Genomic DNA, 16779 nt, shown 5'->3' on the forward strand with positions numbered 1-16779 from the left:
GTTTTTTAAAAACGTTTTACGCCAACGCTAGACGCGTCTAGTGTAAACCAGTTGAGTATTCAAAAAGTACCATACGGTAGTTACCCTAAATTGAAGTGTTATATAACAAAAATATTTGTTCACTTATATAAGTTAAACCTTGACTAAAACAATATTTAAACAAGATCTGCCTCCAAATTAAGACAGTAAAAATAATCAAGGTGTAAAGCAGGCGCATATATTTAATATTGCCGTGCAACAAAAACGTTAAGTTTCTTAACAACTTCCCAAACCAGTGATTACTGCGTTCTGTGTAGTCATGGATTCAGGATATTTGCACATGACGTTGCATCCTGCCGCAGAATGACGCTGCATTTGAAAAGTAGTCTGTCTTGATTTGTTGTTTAAAAGTACACAGACAGCAGAATATGTGTTCAACGTCTGTTTGCTTAACACGAGTTTTTACCTTCTATTTAATCTTTTTTACCGGCCCGCTTTTGCTAATCCGGTCAGCAACTGACCAGCGCTATATCAATTCAAGCAATGCGAAATATGTCAGTACTGGTTAGAAAGTTAGGCTTGCTCAGGGGATTCAGTTTGTAATCTGGGAGTCCCGTCAGTCAACTAGTACGGTGGTCAGTAGTCGCCCCCTTAAAAAAAATATGTGTACCACTAACCAGGCTGTTGTTTTATTTACTACGTATCTTAAGGATAAGAACAATTAGCTCTTACTAATAACCGACAATATTCTGAAAAATGTTGAAAAGGTTTACTGACGGATTTTCAAAGCACACTATTAGCTACGTGAAAGCTAATAACAGTGTTGTGGCTTCAAGTTGCTGTTACAGCAGTTCATCCAACAAGCCAAAAACAGGGGTTTTGCTGCTAAACATGGGAGGTCCCGAAACGGTAGATGGCGTGTATAGTTTTCTCCTCAATTTATTTTCAGATCCTGACCTGTTACCGTTGCCAGCAAGGAATCGGCTGGCACCTTTTATTGCCGGCAGGCGAACCCCCAAAATTCAGGAACAGTACAAAGAGATAGGTGGCGGCTCACCAATTAAGTATTGGACTGATCTGCAAGGAAGCGAAATGGCCAAGATCCTTGATCAGATTTCGCCCAAAACTGCACCCCACAAACACTATATTGGCTTTAGGTATGTGCCCACGCTAACGGAAGATGCCATTGATCAAATGCTCAAAGATGGAGTTGAGAGGGCCATTGCGTTCACCCAATATCCGCAGTACAGTTGCTCCACCACTGGAAGCAGCCTTAATGCTATTTCGAGACACTACAGAAAGCAGAAGTTGAGCCTTGCCGAAATGAAGTGGAGTGTTATCGACAGATGGCCGACCCACCCAGGATTGGTTGACGCATTTGCCGAACGTACGCAATCGGGCCTGCTAAAGTTCCCTGAAGAGGTCAGAAAAGATGTGGTCATCCTGTTTTCTGCCCACTCACTTCCAATGAAAGTGGTCAACCGGGGTGACCCCTACCCTGCTGAGGTAGCGGCCACTGTAAGCCGGGTGATGAACAAACTCGGCCATAGCCACCCTTACCGATTAGTATGGCAATCTAAGGTGGGACCCCTACCTTGGCTCGGAGCTCAAACCGATGAAGCCATCACAGGACTAAGCTCAAAGGGTTTTAAAAACCTTCTCCTGGTGCCAATTGCCTTCACTAGCGATCACATAGAAACCTTGTTCGAACTCGACAAAGAATACATGGGAGAGCTTGCTGAAAAATGCAAAGTTGAAAACATCCACAGGGCTGACTCGCTGAATGACAGCCCCATTTTTATCAAGGCAATGGCTGATTGTGTGAAAGAACACATTGATTCAAATGATGTCTGCACCAAACAGCTTTCTCTGAGATGCCCGCTTTGTACAAATGAATCCTGTGCCCACATGAGAAAATTCTTTATAAAGGGTCAAATCTAAGCTTTTTAACTGCTCAACAGAAATTGTATTGTATATGGGAAAACTTTCATACTTTGTTATCAAAACTGCATTTGGGGTATTTGACAATCATATCTATATTTACGTATTTTTTTTTAAATGTTGTTTTGCATATTATGGCCTTTGTCTACACAACATGCAAAAATTAATGCTATGCAAAACAAATATGTAGCAATCAGAAGGGCTTTATGTAGTAGTTTTCTAAACATTTTTTGCCTTCATGAACACTGTTTAGAATTAACATGTAAAACTATGTTCTGAAATTGGGTTTACCATTTGTTAACATGGAATGCATTACTGTAAATATATACCCAACTTATTTTGTACATGTACATGTCTGTTATTAGAAATATATCAGCCTAGTGTGAGTGAAACAAAAGTGGTACTTTGATTGCACACCTTTTTATTTAAAATATTTGGAATTTATTTTATCCTGTAAATATGTGTTCCAGTATTTCTACTCAACATCTGGCTTATTCCATGGAATGTAAATATCCTTATATATCACTTGCAAATTATGCTGTTCACTGAAAGCCATCGCAGACTTAACCGAATTAGTCGAACAGTACTTGCAAGCATTAGCATATGTTTGTTTCTTGACTTCTCCTCTGTGGGCATGTGTGGCTCCGTTGGTGGAGCGACGGTCCCCGGTTGGCCTGCCTTGCTTGCATTATTGATTGGCAGATTCGGTTAGTCTGCAATGGTTTTCAGTGTACTAATGATATGTAAGCCGTCATTGTTGGTCAAGAAGCAGCTTTAGAAGGCCTAGATCACATGTTAAACACATATGTTTCTGAATCTTTTGTTGCATTATGCTTTTTATAAACTGCAAATACTAAATAATGATTACCAAACTTTCACTTCGGTGAATTTTGTGCAATGTTTAGTAACACTGCTAGTTGTAATTGTTAATAGCTGTGATGGACCTGCACTCCTGCAAGTGCCGCTTGTTGTTAATACCTAGCCACGGCCAAAAGCAGTTGATGGAGGTAGGGATTTGGTTGCTTAGTATTTAGAGTTATGCTTTACCAATTCATATGTTTGAAAATTAAATGAATGAAATAAAAACCTGAAAAAAAAATAATTTGTACTATACAAAAAAAATCAAGCAAAAATTCACCTTATTTTATACAAAACATACAAAAAAGACAGTCTGCAGTTAATGTTAACAGTTTATGTATACCAAGGGTAAAATATAAATGCAACAAATATATCTTAAGTAATTTAGGCTCAATTTCCCTTTTCCTAACAAAACTATTCTAAACATACAGCCCTGTTTGCTGAAAAGCGTGTCACAAGCATTTTTATACAAATTAAAATACAATTGCAGCATGGAGTGCCCTCCAATCCAGCCTATCAGTCCTGATGCAGTAGTGGCAGGCTGCACACAATGTGAGGTGGACCAGTGTGATGGCACAGTGGGCTTTGGAGGTTCCCCCGATGAAAATGGGGAAACCACATTTGATGCTATGATCATGGATAGGTATAATGAATTGTTTTTTTATTTGTACGTGCATTTTGTCATTCATATCCCAACTAATAAATAAAACTGATCATTTTCTACATATTTTATGTCATCTAATGCAGTGGTTCTTAACCATTTCACGGCTTTATCTTTAGGGGTGTTTTACGCTATCTGAGTACCACCGGTTCAAAAAATTTATTAATCGTCATTGAAGGCTGTATGCAATAGAATTTACATTATAGATTGAAAAATGTGGCAAAGATGAAATATAAACAACTGTGTACAATATTACACTTGCATAATTTTTTTTAACTCTGCATACAACTAGAAAGCTGTTCCACAAGAAAAGTTAATCACTGATTGAGAACCATTGAACCAATGTATATTTCCTAAACTGAAAAATAAACTAGGTCAATTTTATTTTGTCTTATTCTTCATACACGTTTTAACATTTTCTGTAACTTATCTGGTGTTCTAATAAAGTTAAACTTTGAAAAGCTTGGCAAGTTTTTGGGATGTCGCAATACTTAATAATGTCTGGTTCTAAACATCTTTATATTGTTTGTAGCACAACAATGGATGTTGGAAGTGTAGGATGTCTGTGAAAAGTAAAGAATGCCATTGTAGTTGCAAGAAGGGTTTTGGAGACCACAGAGCACACCTTGTTTGTTGTAGATCTGGCCACACAAATTGCAATGGAAATGGAATTTAAAGAGGAATCATTAAGTACAAATAGCTCTCAGAATGTAATGGCAAAACTTTTTTGAATTGTTTCATACCAAGCGTTTTTTTTTAATATTTAAAAAAAAATATATAATTTTTGGTTAGAACTTAAAAGCGTTCCCTAAATCAACATTTTTTTGTTACATTACCTTTAAACCATTTGACACTGAGTCTAAAACTTGTGTGTAATAGATTTGCAATTATTCAAAATTAAGTTAAGAATATACAATAAAGCTTTTAAAAATAATTAATAACTATAATTTTTCCAACGTTAGAATACACCTATTCCTAATATATGTGTAAACACATTTAGTTGTGAGTTGTCAAATCTATACGAAAAAAATAGCAGGTAAACATTGCAATTTCTGTTTGTCGTGTGTTTACAGACGTGGAAGACCTGGCAAGCAAACGACTACCAGCCTAATTTCCGCGCAAACGCAAAGTCGGGGGAGCTAAAGATCTCATGCGGAACCTACTTCCCTAAATATGCTCGTCAGGTGAATCACACCCCTTCAACTTCGCTGGACATCAACCACAACAGCCACGACACAGTCGGGATGATTGCTAATAATAGCGATAGCAATCGCAATGTCAGGGCCGGCAGACTGCATCGTCATTTATTTGCAGCAACTGCGGCTAGCGTGGTACATCCGTTACATTGAACAGTTGGTTTCAGTTTTTACTAGCGTATACTTCTTGATTTCTTTTGTTTTATGTTTTTAGATACTGATGGTACTTTTACGAGCGAAATATATATATATATCATAAAACATTCAAACAAACTGATTTTCGTTTTACTAAGTGCTGTATTTAGTTTAATTCGTTAGTTGCACGATTTTCTTTCGTTGTTCGCCGTTAACTGTACTCGTTTACTTTGTTTGAGTCGAAAAGCTTACCTATTTTGTGCAACAACCGTCTAGGTGGGCACTTTTATAGTTTAGAATTTATTTGCACCGCAGAAAAATGTCCAGGTGATACACAAAGTCAGTTTTTGTTGTTTTTTTATATCGAAAATGAGTGATTATTATGTACAAAGTCGCAACAAGCTCTAGCATTTTGCATGCTTTTTTCTCTTTTGCATAATTTTTTTATATTTTGCAGTATCTCATATTAATGAATGTGTAGCAAGAAAAAGTTATAAACTATTGCTTTTTGTTATTACACGAAATGTTGTAAACTTTTTTATCAAAAATGTGTGTCTATTATGTGCAAAGTCAGCTTGGCAACAAGCAACGAAAGTTCACATGTCTAAAAAATGTGTATTTTGCAGACTCCAAATTTAACGACTGTGTGAAAAAAATTGTTTGAAACCACTGCCTAATATTATTACACGAAGTGTGTTTATTCGTTTATCTTCAAAAAACGTGAACCACTGTATATATTTAATATTCATCACCATATTATTACACGAATGTACTTTACCTTCCTCACAACAACCATATTTTTTTGTTTTTAGTGCTATATTGTTTGTGCCTGCCTAATGCGCTTATCTCACCGCTTCATAGCACTTTGCACTTTTTATAGTCTATGCACCCATAAACCAACGATTGAACTTTGTCTGTAGCGCTTGCATCGCTGAAAAAAATGTATACATGTTTTGTGCTTTGTACTGTTTAATTTTTTAAAAAGACGAAAACTGTCGGGTGATATTTTACATTTTTAATAAAGTAACAGCAAAAAGCCTCCTTTTTGTCAATTAGGTTGCCACAGTCGTTGAAACTGTTTTAAAATCACGATTTTCGACCAGACTATATAATCATAAGGTTTACGTCAATTTCGCCCAGCGGAGGGTTTTGCCTTTGCCCTAAACTAAAGCAACCGCCCTTTTTGTTAATGCAGTAAAATAAACTAACCCTCAGTTTCATTTCATCTTTGCCCAGCAAGGATAGAAGATAAAATAACCAATATGAGAAAGTTTGCTCTTTGTGCGAAATATTTTCCTACACTCGAAATCTTTGTTTTCAACTTGCGCTCAAGGGACTATTCGAAAAAAAGATGCTACTTCGAAAGAGTTGCACGATTTAAAGAATAGGAAATAAAATGTGGTTTATACCGGGAAGAGATGTACTGTAATTTTGCAGACATAATACCTAATGAAGCACAATATTTCAACCCGTGGGAATATAAGGTAAACGGTCAGGATACGGAATAAAAACCTTTTTTAATAGTTTTTTTAGGTTTGGCGAGATTTTTCAAAGTTTTTTAGGTGCGGTAAGATGTTTTTTTAATTCTTTTCGAGTGCCGCAAGCTAAAAATGTTTCAGAGTTACTGGCATAAATCTCCCCCGAACTTAATGATTTTTTACAGAGCCGGTTCAAACTTTCGGCTTTTTTATCATATTTTTTTTAGGACGACACCATGTTACGCCTTAACCTGACGTCATAATAAGTAAATTTAGGAAATTGCCGTTCTCGGTCAAACTTCTGCGCAAGTGTGGAAAAGACGACGCGAAAAACTGCGTTTATCAGGTGAAATTTCCAAACTTTGTATTTAAAGGATTCATCAGGGCCTCCTTGGGCATCAGGGCCGCTACTACGTCAGATGGGACCCCTTTTCAGTGAGAATAACGAGCACAGCATGTTGACAGTCGGTTCGTTGCTTCGCGAGCAGAACACACGAGCTAATATTAACAAATCGCGTATTGGATATATTGCTACCGCTAGGTAGGACCAAATTGCCATAAAGAAGCAAAACGATGACGCCACACTACTTTGTTTTTTGGACACCAATTAGAGCAGTGGTTCCCAACCTTTTTGTCTTGGTGACCCCCTTTAAAATTTTTCTTAGATACCGCGAGCCCCACTTATATCCTTTCCTAAATGCATAATTAGAAAGGCAGCACTAAAAATGTTTTTCTTGCATTTATTGACAAATCAATGCGATGGTTGACCTTGTAGGTCTGCAGCTAACCGTGAAAATCGAGGTTGGGTGCTAGACAGAGCCAGTCTCATGTCGTCTTCCACATTCATTCTATTTCTTTCCTTCGTTTTCATATGTAGAAGAGCTGAAAAACCACTCTCGCATAGATACGTCGCAGCGAAGGGCAGTAACACTTGAAAAGCCAGCTTAGAAATTTGTGGCTATGAATCATACATTTCACACCAAAATTGAGAGAGTGACTTTTCATGGTAGCGAATTCGAGCAGATGAGTCATTCTTAAGATCAAAATATTGATCTTGGATTTCATCAGGAATGCCACTTGCATCCAAAGAAACGGAAAACGGATTTTGAACAAGTGTAGCTTCTTGCTCTTGGAGTTCTGGAAAGTAACGTTGGAACTCGGACTCCATGGTCTGCAGGTGTGCCACAATCAATTTTTTTAAATCTTCGAACTCTTCACCCGTTTCTTCGATGCAAGAAACACTGGACATTCTGTCAAACATAGCAATGTTCCCAATATGCACTTTTCGCTGCCAGTTTTTCAATTTTGAGACAAACATTATCATTGAGTTGTATAATATTTGTGTCTTTCCCTTGAAGTTTCAGATTTAGGCAGTTCAATTTTTCAAATATGTCCGCCAAATAAGCCAGGCAGTTCATCCACTTATCATCATTGAAGTATGACAAAAATTCCCTTTTATTTTTAAATTCTAAAAATGCCTGAAACTCAACCTTCATCTCATAAACGCGATTAAGAACGTTCCCTTTGGAGAACCAACGAACAGCTGTGTAGAAAAGCAACGTTTCGTGTGTTGAGTTCATATCCTTGAAAAGTTCTTTAAACTGACGTAAGCTGAGACCTCCTGCTTTGATAAAATTTACGATTTTCACCACAGAATTCAATACATCTTTTAGTTGAGCTGGTAATGTTTTGCTGGCAAGCGCATATCTATGGATGAAACAGTGCGTTCCCTTTGCTTCAGGTGCAAGCCCCTTAACTTGTGTTTGAAAGCCAGACTGCGATCCCAACATAGAAGGGGCGCCATCGGTACAAACTCCACAAACATTTGTCCAATCAAGTTGGACAGATTCAAAAAAAGTTGTCATCTTCTTCATAACATCTGCACTTTTTGTAGTAGTTTCCAGCTCACTGCAGAAAAGAAATTCCTCTTTGAAGTCACCGGAATTGATATACTTGACAAAAACGAGAAGCTGAGCACATGAGCTAACATCTGTTGTCTCGTCTACCTGAATTGAAAACATCGGAGAAGCCTTGATCTCCTGTATCACTTGCACTGTTACATCTTTGGACATATCCGATATGCGTCTCTTGATGGTATTGTTAGAAAGAGAGACTTGTTTAACTTTCGCCGCACTTGCATTCCCGAGAACCAGCTTTACTGTTTTTAAAAAGCATGGCTTCACAAGTGTTTCCCCAATAGTGTGAGGTTTCTTTCCTTTGGCAATTTCCAGTGCGACTTCATAGGACGCCCGAAGTACAGCCACATTTACCTGATGAAAGTTTCCAGTAGCATCAAGCCGTTGCCGCTTGAGACCAGCTTCATGGCGCTTAAAGAATGCTGCATCCTTTTTAGCATGTTGAGGGTGCTTGGTTTCCAAATGGCGTTTCAATTTTGATGGTTTCAATGATTCTGCGCTAAGAACAACGTTGCAGAGAACACACTGTGGCTTCTCAACACCATTGGTCAATAAAGAAGTAAAGCCGAGGTTAATGTACTCTTCAATGTATTTTCGTTTTTTCTCCATCGAACGATGCTCCCTTAACTATTTTTTAGCAATCTCGAGTCTTGGCTGATCTCTGTTGTCTAATATACAAGGCTACTTTGTTAAGAAAGTTTCAATTTACAGTGACTGAACGCTTAGTCCTACACAGTATGCGTTCACTGTGATGTAATAAACGTTACTGTAGGACCTACAGTCATATTTATTACATCACAGTGGACGCATACTGGATGAGTGACACACAACAAGGCACATTCTACTAGCGGACCGGTACCTCGCCCTACTTACATTCACTTTTGTTGTTGCATGAGCAACAGCTTCGCGACCCCCTATGAAATGCTCTGCGACCCCCAGGTTGGGAACCACTGAATTAGAGGCTGCTAGGGGAACATACTATTTAAACCTGCAAATCGCACCTACATACCATCTACGTCATGTTTGGAAATTAAAAAATTATACGATGTCTACTTTTATAGCGGCAAAAACAAGATATGTCCCGAAAATATTTTTTCGGCTTATATAACTTTGAAAAATAAAAATGTACTCGAAAGTGTAATGATTGTTTGCAATTCGTGCAAACATTTTACGCAACTTCATTCAACCATGTATGTGATGGCAAGCTGAATTATGTTCTTTATTTAGCTGAGATGCCTTTAAACTGGCGCAGCCAGAAAACACAAAGCTGTAACCAAATTCTGTTTACTGCCGCGTACGGATTGCCGTGATTGAAGCGCTTAAAAATATTCAAAGTTTAAAACTAATTCGCAATCACGTTTCTAGACTTGCATGTGCTACTACAAAACCAATAAACGATTTTTTTGCGCTTTACATAATTGCATAGCAGCTTGTTAGAACGGCACGCCTTAACTTAAGATTACTTGTATAATGACGTAACTTGTGAAGTCATACTCATTGCTGATTTTTTTATGACATCCCCAAATAAAAATCTTAGCTTAGTCCCTGTGATTATCATACAGACACTCTGTTTAAAATTGTGATGCAACTTGCTTGCATGACAATCAAGGTTTTCAATACTGTGCAACAGTGCTTTTCAACCTTTTTGCTGGAGTGGAACCCTATGGAAACATTTTACTGGCTCGAGGAACCCCAGTGCAATAATTCCACTGGCTCGAGGAACCCCAGTGCAATCAATTAGCTACACAATTTAGAAGTGGCAGAACCCCTGGCCTGTACTAGCGGAACCCTTAGGTTCCGCGGAACCCTGGTTGAAAACCACTGCTGTACAGTATGACATATGAATGTATATACCATTTGAGTTTTGTTGTTTTGAAAATGCAGATACTAACAAGTCAAAACACATTCAAAACCAGTGCTTTGGTGCTTTTTCCACAATGTTTAGTAAACACGTACTAGCTGCCATTGTTATAACAATGATGGACCTTTACACCTGCAAGGCAACTATACCTCTTGTTGTTAATACTTGGCCGTGGCCACAAGCAAGTGATGCAGGTGAGCATTTAATAGCTGGACACCAATTCAAAATCATGTTACAGGAAAGAGATGCCAAACCATTTAGATATGTTTAAAGTTTGATTTAGTACTAATTTTTAACAATTTAAAAAAAAAAAAACTTTCTACAGCTTGCAAAGCCACTTAAAAATAATTGGTTCATCAAAAAGTAAAAACAAAAATTAAAGAATTAGTCACAAATAAGCAAAACTTCTGTTTTTTAGCAAATAAAATGTGTTGCTGGGTTATTGCTTTTCAAAATAATTATTCATTAAATAATAGTAAATGTCTTGCCCAGTTTGGTTAGTAGAAAAAGGTCCTCTTAAAAATAGGATTTTACATTTTTTGAAATTCATACAATTGCAGCATGGAGTGCACTTCAATCCAGCTCATCAGCCACTGATGCAGTAGAGGCAGGTTGCACACAATGTGAGGTGGACCAGTGTGATGGCACAGTGGGCTTTGGAGGTTCCCCTGACGAAAATGGGGAAACCACACTTGATGCTATGATAATGGATGGGTATACTGAATTGCTTTTGGTTAAAAATGCACCATGTTCTAGCCCTAGACAGCCTGGTTACATATCATAAAGAAGTGGTTAATTCCTACTTTTCTTTTTCTTTTAACCATGCTTAATTAAGCTCTTATCTACCAGATGTACATTTGTACACACATAATCATGACTTAAGTATATTCTCTGTTTTCAAATAAACCATATTTACGGGAGCTTTGTTTTATGTTATAGTGAACTTTTCACATATGATTGTTTAAATACCCTATAAATTTGTAAAATCAACATGCTAAAAAATCCTGGTTTAATGCTAAAAAATAAGTAGTTGCTTCTATTTGAGAAACTGTTTATGATGCATAGAAAGTGTTTCTAGATTTCTGTCATTAAGCATGATGAATAATGCAGATAGTATATTTGTTGAAATAAAATTCCATTAATTTAATATAATTTAGGTAGTTTTTATATTACATTTTAGCAGTTGCAAATGCATTTATTGTAGCACAACAATGGATGTTGGAAGTGTCGGGTGTCTGCGAAGAGTGAAGAATGCCATTGGAGTTGCAAGAAGGGTTTTAGAAAACACAGAGCACACCCTGCTAGTTGGGGAATTGGCCACACAATTTGCAAAGGAAATGGGATTCAAAGAGGAATCGTTGGGCACAAACAGCTCTCAAAATGTAATAGTAAAGTTTTAGATTTAATTATAAAAATGAAAAAAGTCGACTTAGTAACCTGTTGTTTTCGGTCGAACTCACCTGCAAATATCAAACCAAAATCGAGTCTAAATACATTCAGGGAGATGGCATCAGAGTTTTTTTTTAAATTAATCTCTTTTCTTTTAAAAATTAAATTCAAGTGATAAATTATTCACAAAGATTTTGATTTTACCTTCTTGGACCCCACATCACTTATCAACGTATCCCCAAGGCATTCGTGGACCCTAGTTAAACAAATGCCTACTTTAGCATGATGACTAACCATAGTCAGTCAAGCACATTTTTCTAACCTGACCTTGCTTGTACTAAAATCCATAATAACTGATATTGGTTAGCCGCTAAGCCTAAGGCTTCCAGCATGCTACGATATTTAACATTTTAAAAATCGGATAATTAAATACATTGCAATATATACTGTATATCAGCATTCCGAGTGTAAAAAATGTCCCAGTCGAGCCATTTAAAAAAAAAAACTCCAAACCAAGCCATTTTTGAAAGAACTTAAGTCCAAGTTTAATTATTTTGAATAAATAACAAGTCAAGTTTTTCTCATAAAAATGAATCGTAAAACTATAAAAATGGGTAAATTAGTCTAATTATGAGCAATATCCTCTATTAAAAAGTAACAAAAACTCAACATACTTCAAGCAAAATGCTTTTCGTGCAAAACTTGAGATAAATAACTCAATTTCATATCATTTCAACCGAAGTCATTTGTCGAAAAAAGACTTAAGTCAAGGCAAGTCATTTGTTGAAAGGAGACTTTAGTCATTTCAAGTCATTTGTCCAAAAGACTGAAGTCAAGTGAAGTCATTTGCCCAAAAGGCCTATGTGTAGTCAAATCATTTAAAAACTTTGACTTAATTGCACTTAAGTCAAGTCATTAACATTTTTCGATATTTGTGTTTACAGACATGGAAGACCTGGCAGGGGAACAACTGCCAGCCCAACTACCGGTTAAACGTGAAGCCGGACCCTAAGACCTCATGCGGACCATACGTCCCTGTGAACACCCGTCGGTTCAACTTAAGTTCCTCGAGCGCACTTGGAATCACTCAAAAGAACCACGACACTATAGGCATGGTCGCCATCAACAGCAACGGCAGTGTTGTGGCCGGTACTTCAACCAACGGACTTGGGCACAAAGTACCAGGGTATTAAGAGTCTGTAACCTATTTAAGTCGGTGAAACTAAAAACGCACCAACATTATGACGAACTGCCTAATGTTAAATACCTCGGTTAAAAGGCCGACCAATGTAATTTCGAGTATTGGTTGCATTAACATTTTGACAATTGGTATTCAATCACTATCTGGGACAAATCGGCAGTCCTTCTTAGGTCCACATTAATTCACTAACATTTTAAATATCGGGTTGGTTACGCGAATAAAAACCCAAATAAAATTTTCTTTAACATTTAAAAATCACATTTGAATATAAATATCTATGTAAAAAATGCAGACGTATAAAATTGTGACCTTTACATCGACAGCTTAAATTTACGTTAGTAAGTTTAAACTAGCTATAAAAAAAAAAAACTCGGTGTGAACCCAATTCATATAAACTTCTGTTTAACTTAATATAAAAACGTGGACATTTGTGTGAATAACAAAAAGTATCCCCATAAAAGTTTTTCAAAGATGGCATTTGCATTGCAGACGCGTTGGGGATTCCCCTATCGCTGGAGCGGGCGCTTATGCTGATGACAGTGTAGGAGCCGCGGTTGCCACGGGAGATGGTGACGTCATGATGAGGTTTCTGCCATCCTATCAGGTAAACTTGGTTTGTGGGTGCGCTATGACCCCGGTTTTGAGGGCATAAAGGTTTGATAATATTTTAAGCGATTATCTGGTCTTGACTGACTTGACTTGACTCAAGTCTCCGACTAATGACTTGACTTGACTTAAGTCTTTTGGACATATGACTTTGGTTAAAATCGTTTTAAAATGACTAGTTTACAACACTGCATGCGTAAGTAAGCTTAGTGTTATTCAGTTAATATACTTTTAGGAGTGCAAATATAATTTCAAACATCGTAAGGTTTCTTTCTGAAGCGTACACAGACCAGATACGTTTTTAAATCAAAGATTATGTATGCGTCGTCAAGATGGAAAATCAGTTCACCTTTTCTCCACTAAAACGCGTTGTCGCATATAGCGTTCCTGAAGTCAATTAAGAGTAAAGCGAAAATTAGGATTTGACCTGATACATTCAACACTTGTTCAGATTGTTGAATCGATGAGAAACGGCCTCACCCCTATCGTGGCTGCTCAAAACGCCTTGGATCGCATTCTCAAGCACTATCCCAAATTCAGCGGCGCCCTGATCGGTGTACGCAACGACGGACAAATAGGTGACACACGAAAGTTAATTTACGCCGCTCTGTTAATATTCGTCGTGTACATTTTATCCTCTACTGCAGGGGTTCCTAAACTTTGTTTACCACAAACCCCTAAAAAAGTTTTTTGCCTCGCGTGGACCACGTTAGACAAAAAAATTAAAAATGACGTCATGTGAAAGTGAAATGGAGTCTTAATGCATTCAGTGCAAAACCGTTTTGTTTTTGTTCTTTGATCAATATTACTTCTTAATTATACACTAATATTTCGATTGGGCTTTCATGGACCCCTCAAAACTAGCTTACGGGCCCCCAAGTGGTCAATGGTCCCCATTTATGGACTTCAAACGTAATCAAACGTAAAACCACAGGATTTACCAAAGGTAGAAATACAAAGTGTACCAATTTTATTTTTTTAGTATTTTTAAACAGAGTGAGTGTAACTGGACTCGAAAGCAAAATGCGATTTATTATTCTAATGATTAGCTCGTGAGAAAATCTTCCCTTTTTCTTTTACATAAAACGTCACTTATCCTACCGCCAATTAGTTTTTTTTTCCGGAAAAAATCAACATTTAGACGTTTTCTCTACCTCTTACCTTTTTGTTTTAAGCAGCGAGGAAGCATTGCAATTAAGACACATATTAAAAAAATGTTTTTTAAATTTTTATTCGGCATCGAAAACGCATTTTTTGAGAGGACGATTCCTATTTGTTTGTTCATTTTTAGCACAGTGCTTGTCAACCTTTTTCAGAACAGTACACACTTTTACGTTTACTGAGGAAATTGTATACTCCCTCCCGGTCCACGCAATGCACTGCAATTATAGAAGCATAAACCCCGTTTTACTGCAAAAAGAACTATTAACCGTTATGAAGAACTAGTCACCTCCCAATAACGATTATTAAGAAAAATATTTGGTTATGGTGTAACAAATTGAATATATTTCCTACAGACTACTACGCTTACATACATGTTGTGCCATGTATTGTACATCTTGTACACCCGATCAATGTGGTACACTCTTTAACAATTCTGGTAGACCCTGGGGTGTACAAAACACCCGGTTGAAAAGTACTGTTTTAACATACTTCTCCATCCACAGGCGCGGCTTGCACAGGATTTCCCAAGTTCGAGTTTTGCGTGCGAGACAACTCGTCGACCAACACGCAAATTCACGCTGTGACCTGTAAGTGATTCGTTCGTTTAAGTTTTTGCGCCGCCACACCTACGCTCTTGCAATCCTTAACTTTTGTTACCGCTTGTTTCGAAGCCTCAATGTATTTCTTTATAACCACCACGAAAATGTGCTTTTTACAATTTTTTAAATCATTTGTGGACGTTACCCAGGTGGTCAGGACCTTCAATGTGTGCTACAATTTTATTGCGAAAACGACAGATTAATCGTTTAGTTAACGATAAGGATGATTGACAAAATATAAAGATTGACAAATGCATTTAGGGATTTGACAAATCTATATCTCTAATTTGAAAAAAAATAGTGAGGTCAATTGGTCATTCAGAATGGAGTTTTTAAAGTTATTTTGTAAGTATTTTTTGGAATTAAATGCAAATTTTACCCCAAACATCTGTTTTTTAGAAATTATTTAACGCAAATAAATCTGCTTTTAGAATTTGTTAAATTAAGTCGTGGCGAATTTTACTGTTTGTTTGTTTTTGATCTTGAAAATTTGCGTAGTTTCTGATCTAGAAAATTTAATTTTTGTTTATGCTAAAGCAAGGCTTCCAACCATTTTTCAGTTCGCGACCCACTTTTAATGCAAGTTTTATTGTGCCACCCACAATGAAATATGACCAAAGTGTTTAGTAATAATTTTATATTTGAACAGTTAACCTGACATCTTTATTAATGGCGTACGTACTAAGACAATTAATGCGACAAAACACATCTAATTGTTACGTATTTGTTACATTGTTGCATAAATGTTACGTAATGATAATAATGCAATAATTTCCCGATCTAATAGAAAACTGTAACATTTAGAGATGCTTTGCGACTCACCTGAAATAGCTTCGCGACCTTCCAATGGGTCGCGCCCCACTGGTTGGAAAGCACTGCGCTAAAGGTGCAAAGTTAGAAATACTTACCAAATCGTAAGGCGCCCTAAAAATGTTTAAAATAATTGTTTTCGGCTATTTTGTGCAATACCTATTAATAGTGTATTTGTGTGACTTAAAAGTGAAATCCTTGCTCTACATTTTCCTCCTACAGGGTTTTGTTTTGTGATGTGATTCGTTTTACCAACTTATTTCCTGCGTGATTTTATTGATTCAACCCTTGTATTACTTAACCGTGCCGTAAGAATGTTATACAACAACCCGTTTCGCGCGGCGGCGGCAAATTTTGCCAAATCCGAGATTAATCCGCCCTTTCTTCTAGGGCGATTATTTTCTTACTTTCAATAAAGACACTGTCAAAGCCTCGTGTTTTGTGCCGAGCAGTTTGTCAGATGCAGCAGCGTAACGTCAAATAAACCGGCCCTCTTCGGGATTAGCCTGTCCTGGCCAGCTGAAAGGTTGTCATCCAACCAGGGCGAAGCGTTTTGCATTTGTCGTGAGTCTTCATCGTCATATTCTGCTCGGTATTTTCGGGACAGAAAAAGAGACTAACGTTTAGTTTCAGTTTGCCGGTGACCGCGCCAGCACGCCTTGCAAAATAACAAAGTGAGATTTAACAACGTAGGAAATTAAACCCATTGGAAACTCTAATTATTTAACTGTAGCGTAGGACAGAGTTCTATTATTTAAATACAAAGAACTGGTTTTGTACAGATAGTAGGTCTACTCATAGTTTAACAAAAGAGAATCTTAAAAGGTGTATATTTATATGACATTGTAAGTTAGTCAACACAGGAAATAGTTTTAGTAAAACTATACCTAACGTTAAAACTGGCTAAATAAAGTAACCATGCAGGTAAAACAATTTAAGGTTCAAACAAATATTAATTTGCTAATTTTTTTACAGCACCGCGTTT

At 37.1% G+C, this 16779-nt stretch overlaps 3 protein-coding genes across 3 annotated transcripts; 2 read left to right on the forward strand and 1 right to left on the reverse strand.

Annotated features, from left to right (window-relative positions):
- Positions 1–615: 615 nt before the first annotated feature.
- Positions 616–5762, forward strand: LOC146145444 (ferrochelatase, mitochondrial-like). The gene is made up of 4 exons (XM_083390374.1): positions 616–2927; positions 3269–3421; positions 3972–4149; positions 4513–5762. The coding sequence occupies exon 1, from the start codon at positions 736–738 to the stop codon at positions 1918–1920; it is 1185 nt and encodes a 394-aa protein (XP_083246500.1). The 5' UTR covers positions 616–735; the 3' UTR covers positions 1921–2927; positions 3269–3421; positions 3972–4149; positions 4513–5762.
- A 1444-nt stretch (positions 5763–7206) lies between these two features.
- Positions 7207–8773, reverse strand: LOC146145445 (SCAN domain-containing protein 3-like). The gene is made up of 2 exons (XM_083390572.1): positions 7727–8773; positions 7207–7536 (listed from the first exon to the last, which is right to left on the reverse strand). Exons 1-2 carry the CDS (start codon positions 8771–8773, stop codon positions 7207–7209), a joined length of 1377 nt encoding a protein of 458 aa, XP_083246698.1.
- Positions 8774–10054: 1281 nt separating this feature from the next.
- Positions 10055–16130, forward strand: LOC146145446 (N(4)-(Beta-N-acetylglucosaminyl)-L-asparaginase-like). The gene is made up of 7 exons (XM_083389705.1): positions 10055–10219; positions 10586–10739; positions 11230–11407; positions 12359–12600; positions 13105–13219; positions 13673–13799; positions 14889–16130. Exons 1-7 carry the CDS (start codon positions 10102–10104, stop codon positions 14978–14980), a joined length of 1026 nt encoding a protein of 341 aa, XP_083245831.1. The 5' UTR covers positions 10055–10101; the 3' UTR covers positions 14981–16130.
- Positions 16131–16779: the final 649 nt, after the last annotated feature.

This window comes from Ascidiella aspersa, chromosome 5, assembly GCF_963924565.1.
Source record: "Ascidiella aspersa chromosome 5, kaAscAspe10.2, whole genome shotgun sequence".
In the NCBI taxonomy this organism is placed as follows: domain Eukaryota; kingdom Metazoa; phylum Chordata; class Ascidiacea; order Phlebobranchia; family Ascidiidae; genus Ascidiella; species Ascidiella aspersa.

Excerpts from the sequence above, each read along its gene's own strand:
- LOC146145444 (XM_083390374.1), top strand. The coding sequence starts at position 736 with ATGTTGAAAAGGTTTACTGACGGATTTTCAAAGCACACTATTAGCTAC.
- LOC146145445 (XM_083390572.1), bottom strand. The coding sequence starts at position 8,773 with ATGGAGAAAAAACGAAAATACATTGAAGAGTACATTAACCTCGGCTTT. Across the intron at positions 7,537-7,726 it reads AGATGAAGGTTGAGTTTCAG|CGAAAAGTGCATATTGGGAA; the intron begins GCATTTTTAGAA and ends AAAAACTGGCAG.
- LOC146145446 (XM_083389705.1), top strand. The coding sequence starts at position 10,102 with ATGTTTAGTAAACACGTACTAGCTGCCATTGTTATAACAATGATGGAC. Across the intron at positions 10,740-11,229 it reads GATGCTATGATAATGGATGG|CACAACAATGGATGTTGGAA; the intron begins GTATACTGAATT and ends CATTTATTGTAG. Across the intron at positions 13,220-13,672 it reads GGTTTCTGCCATCCTATCAG|ATTGTTGAATCGATGAGAAA; the intron begins GTAAACTTGGTT and ends ACACTTGTTCAG.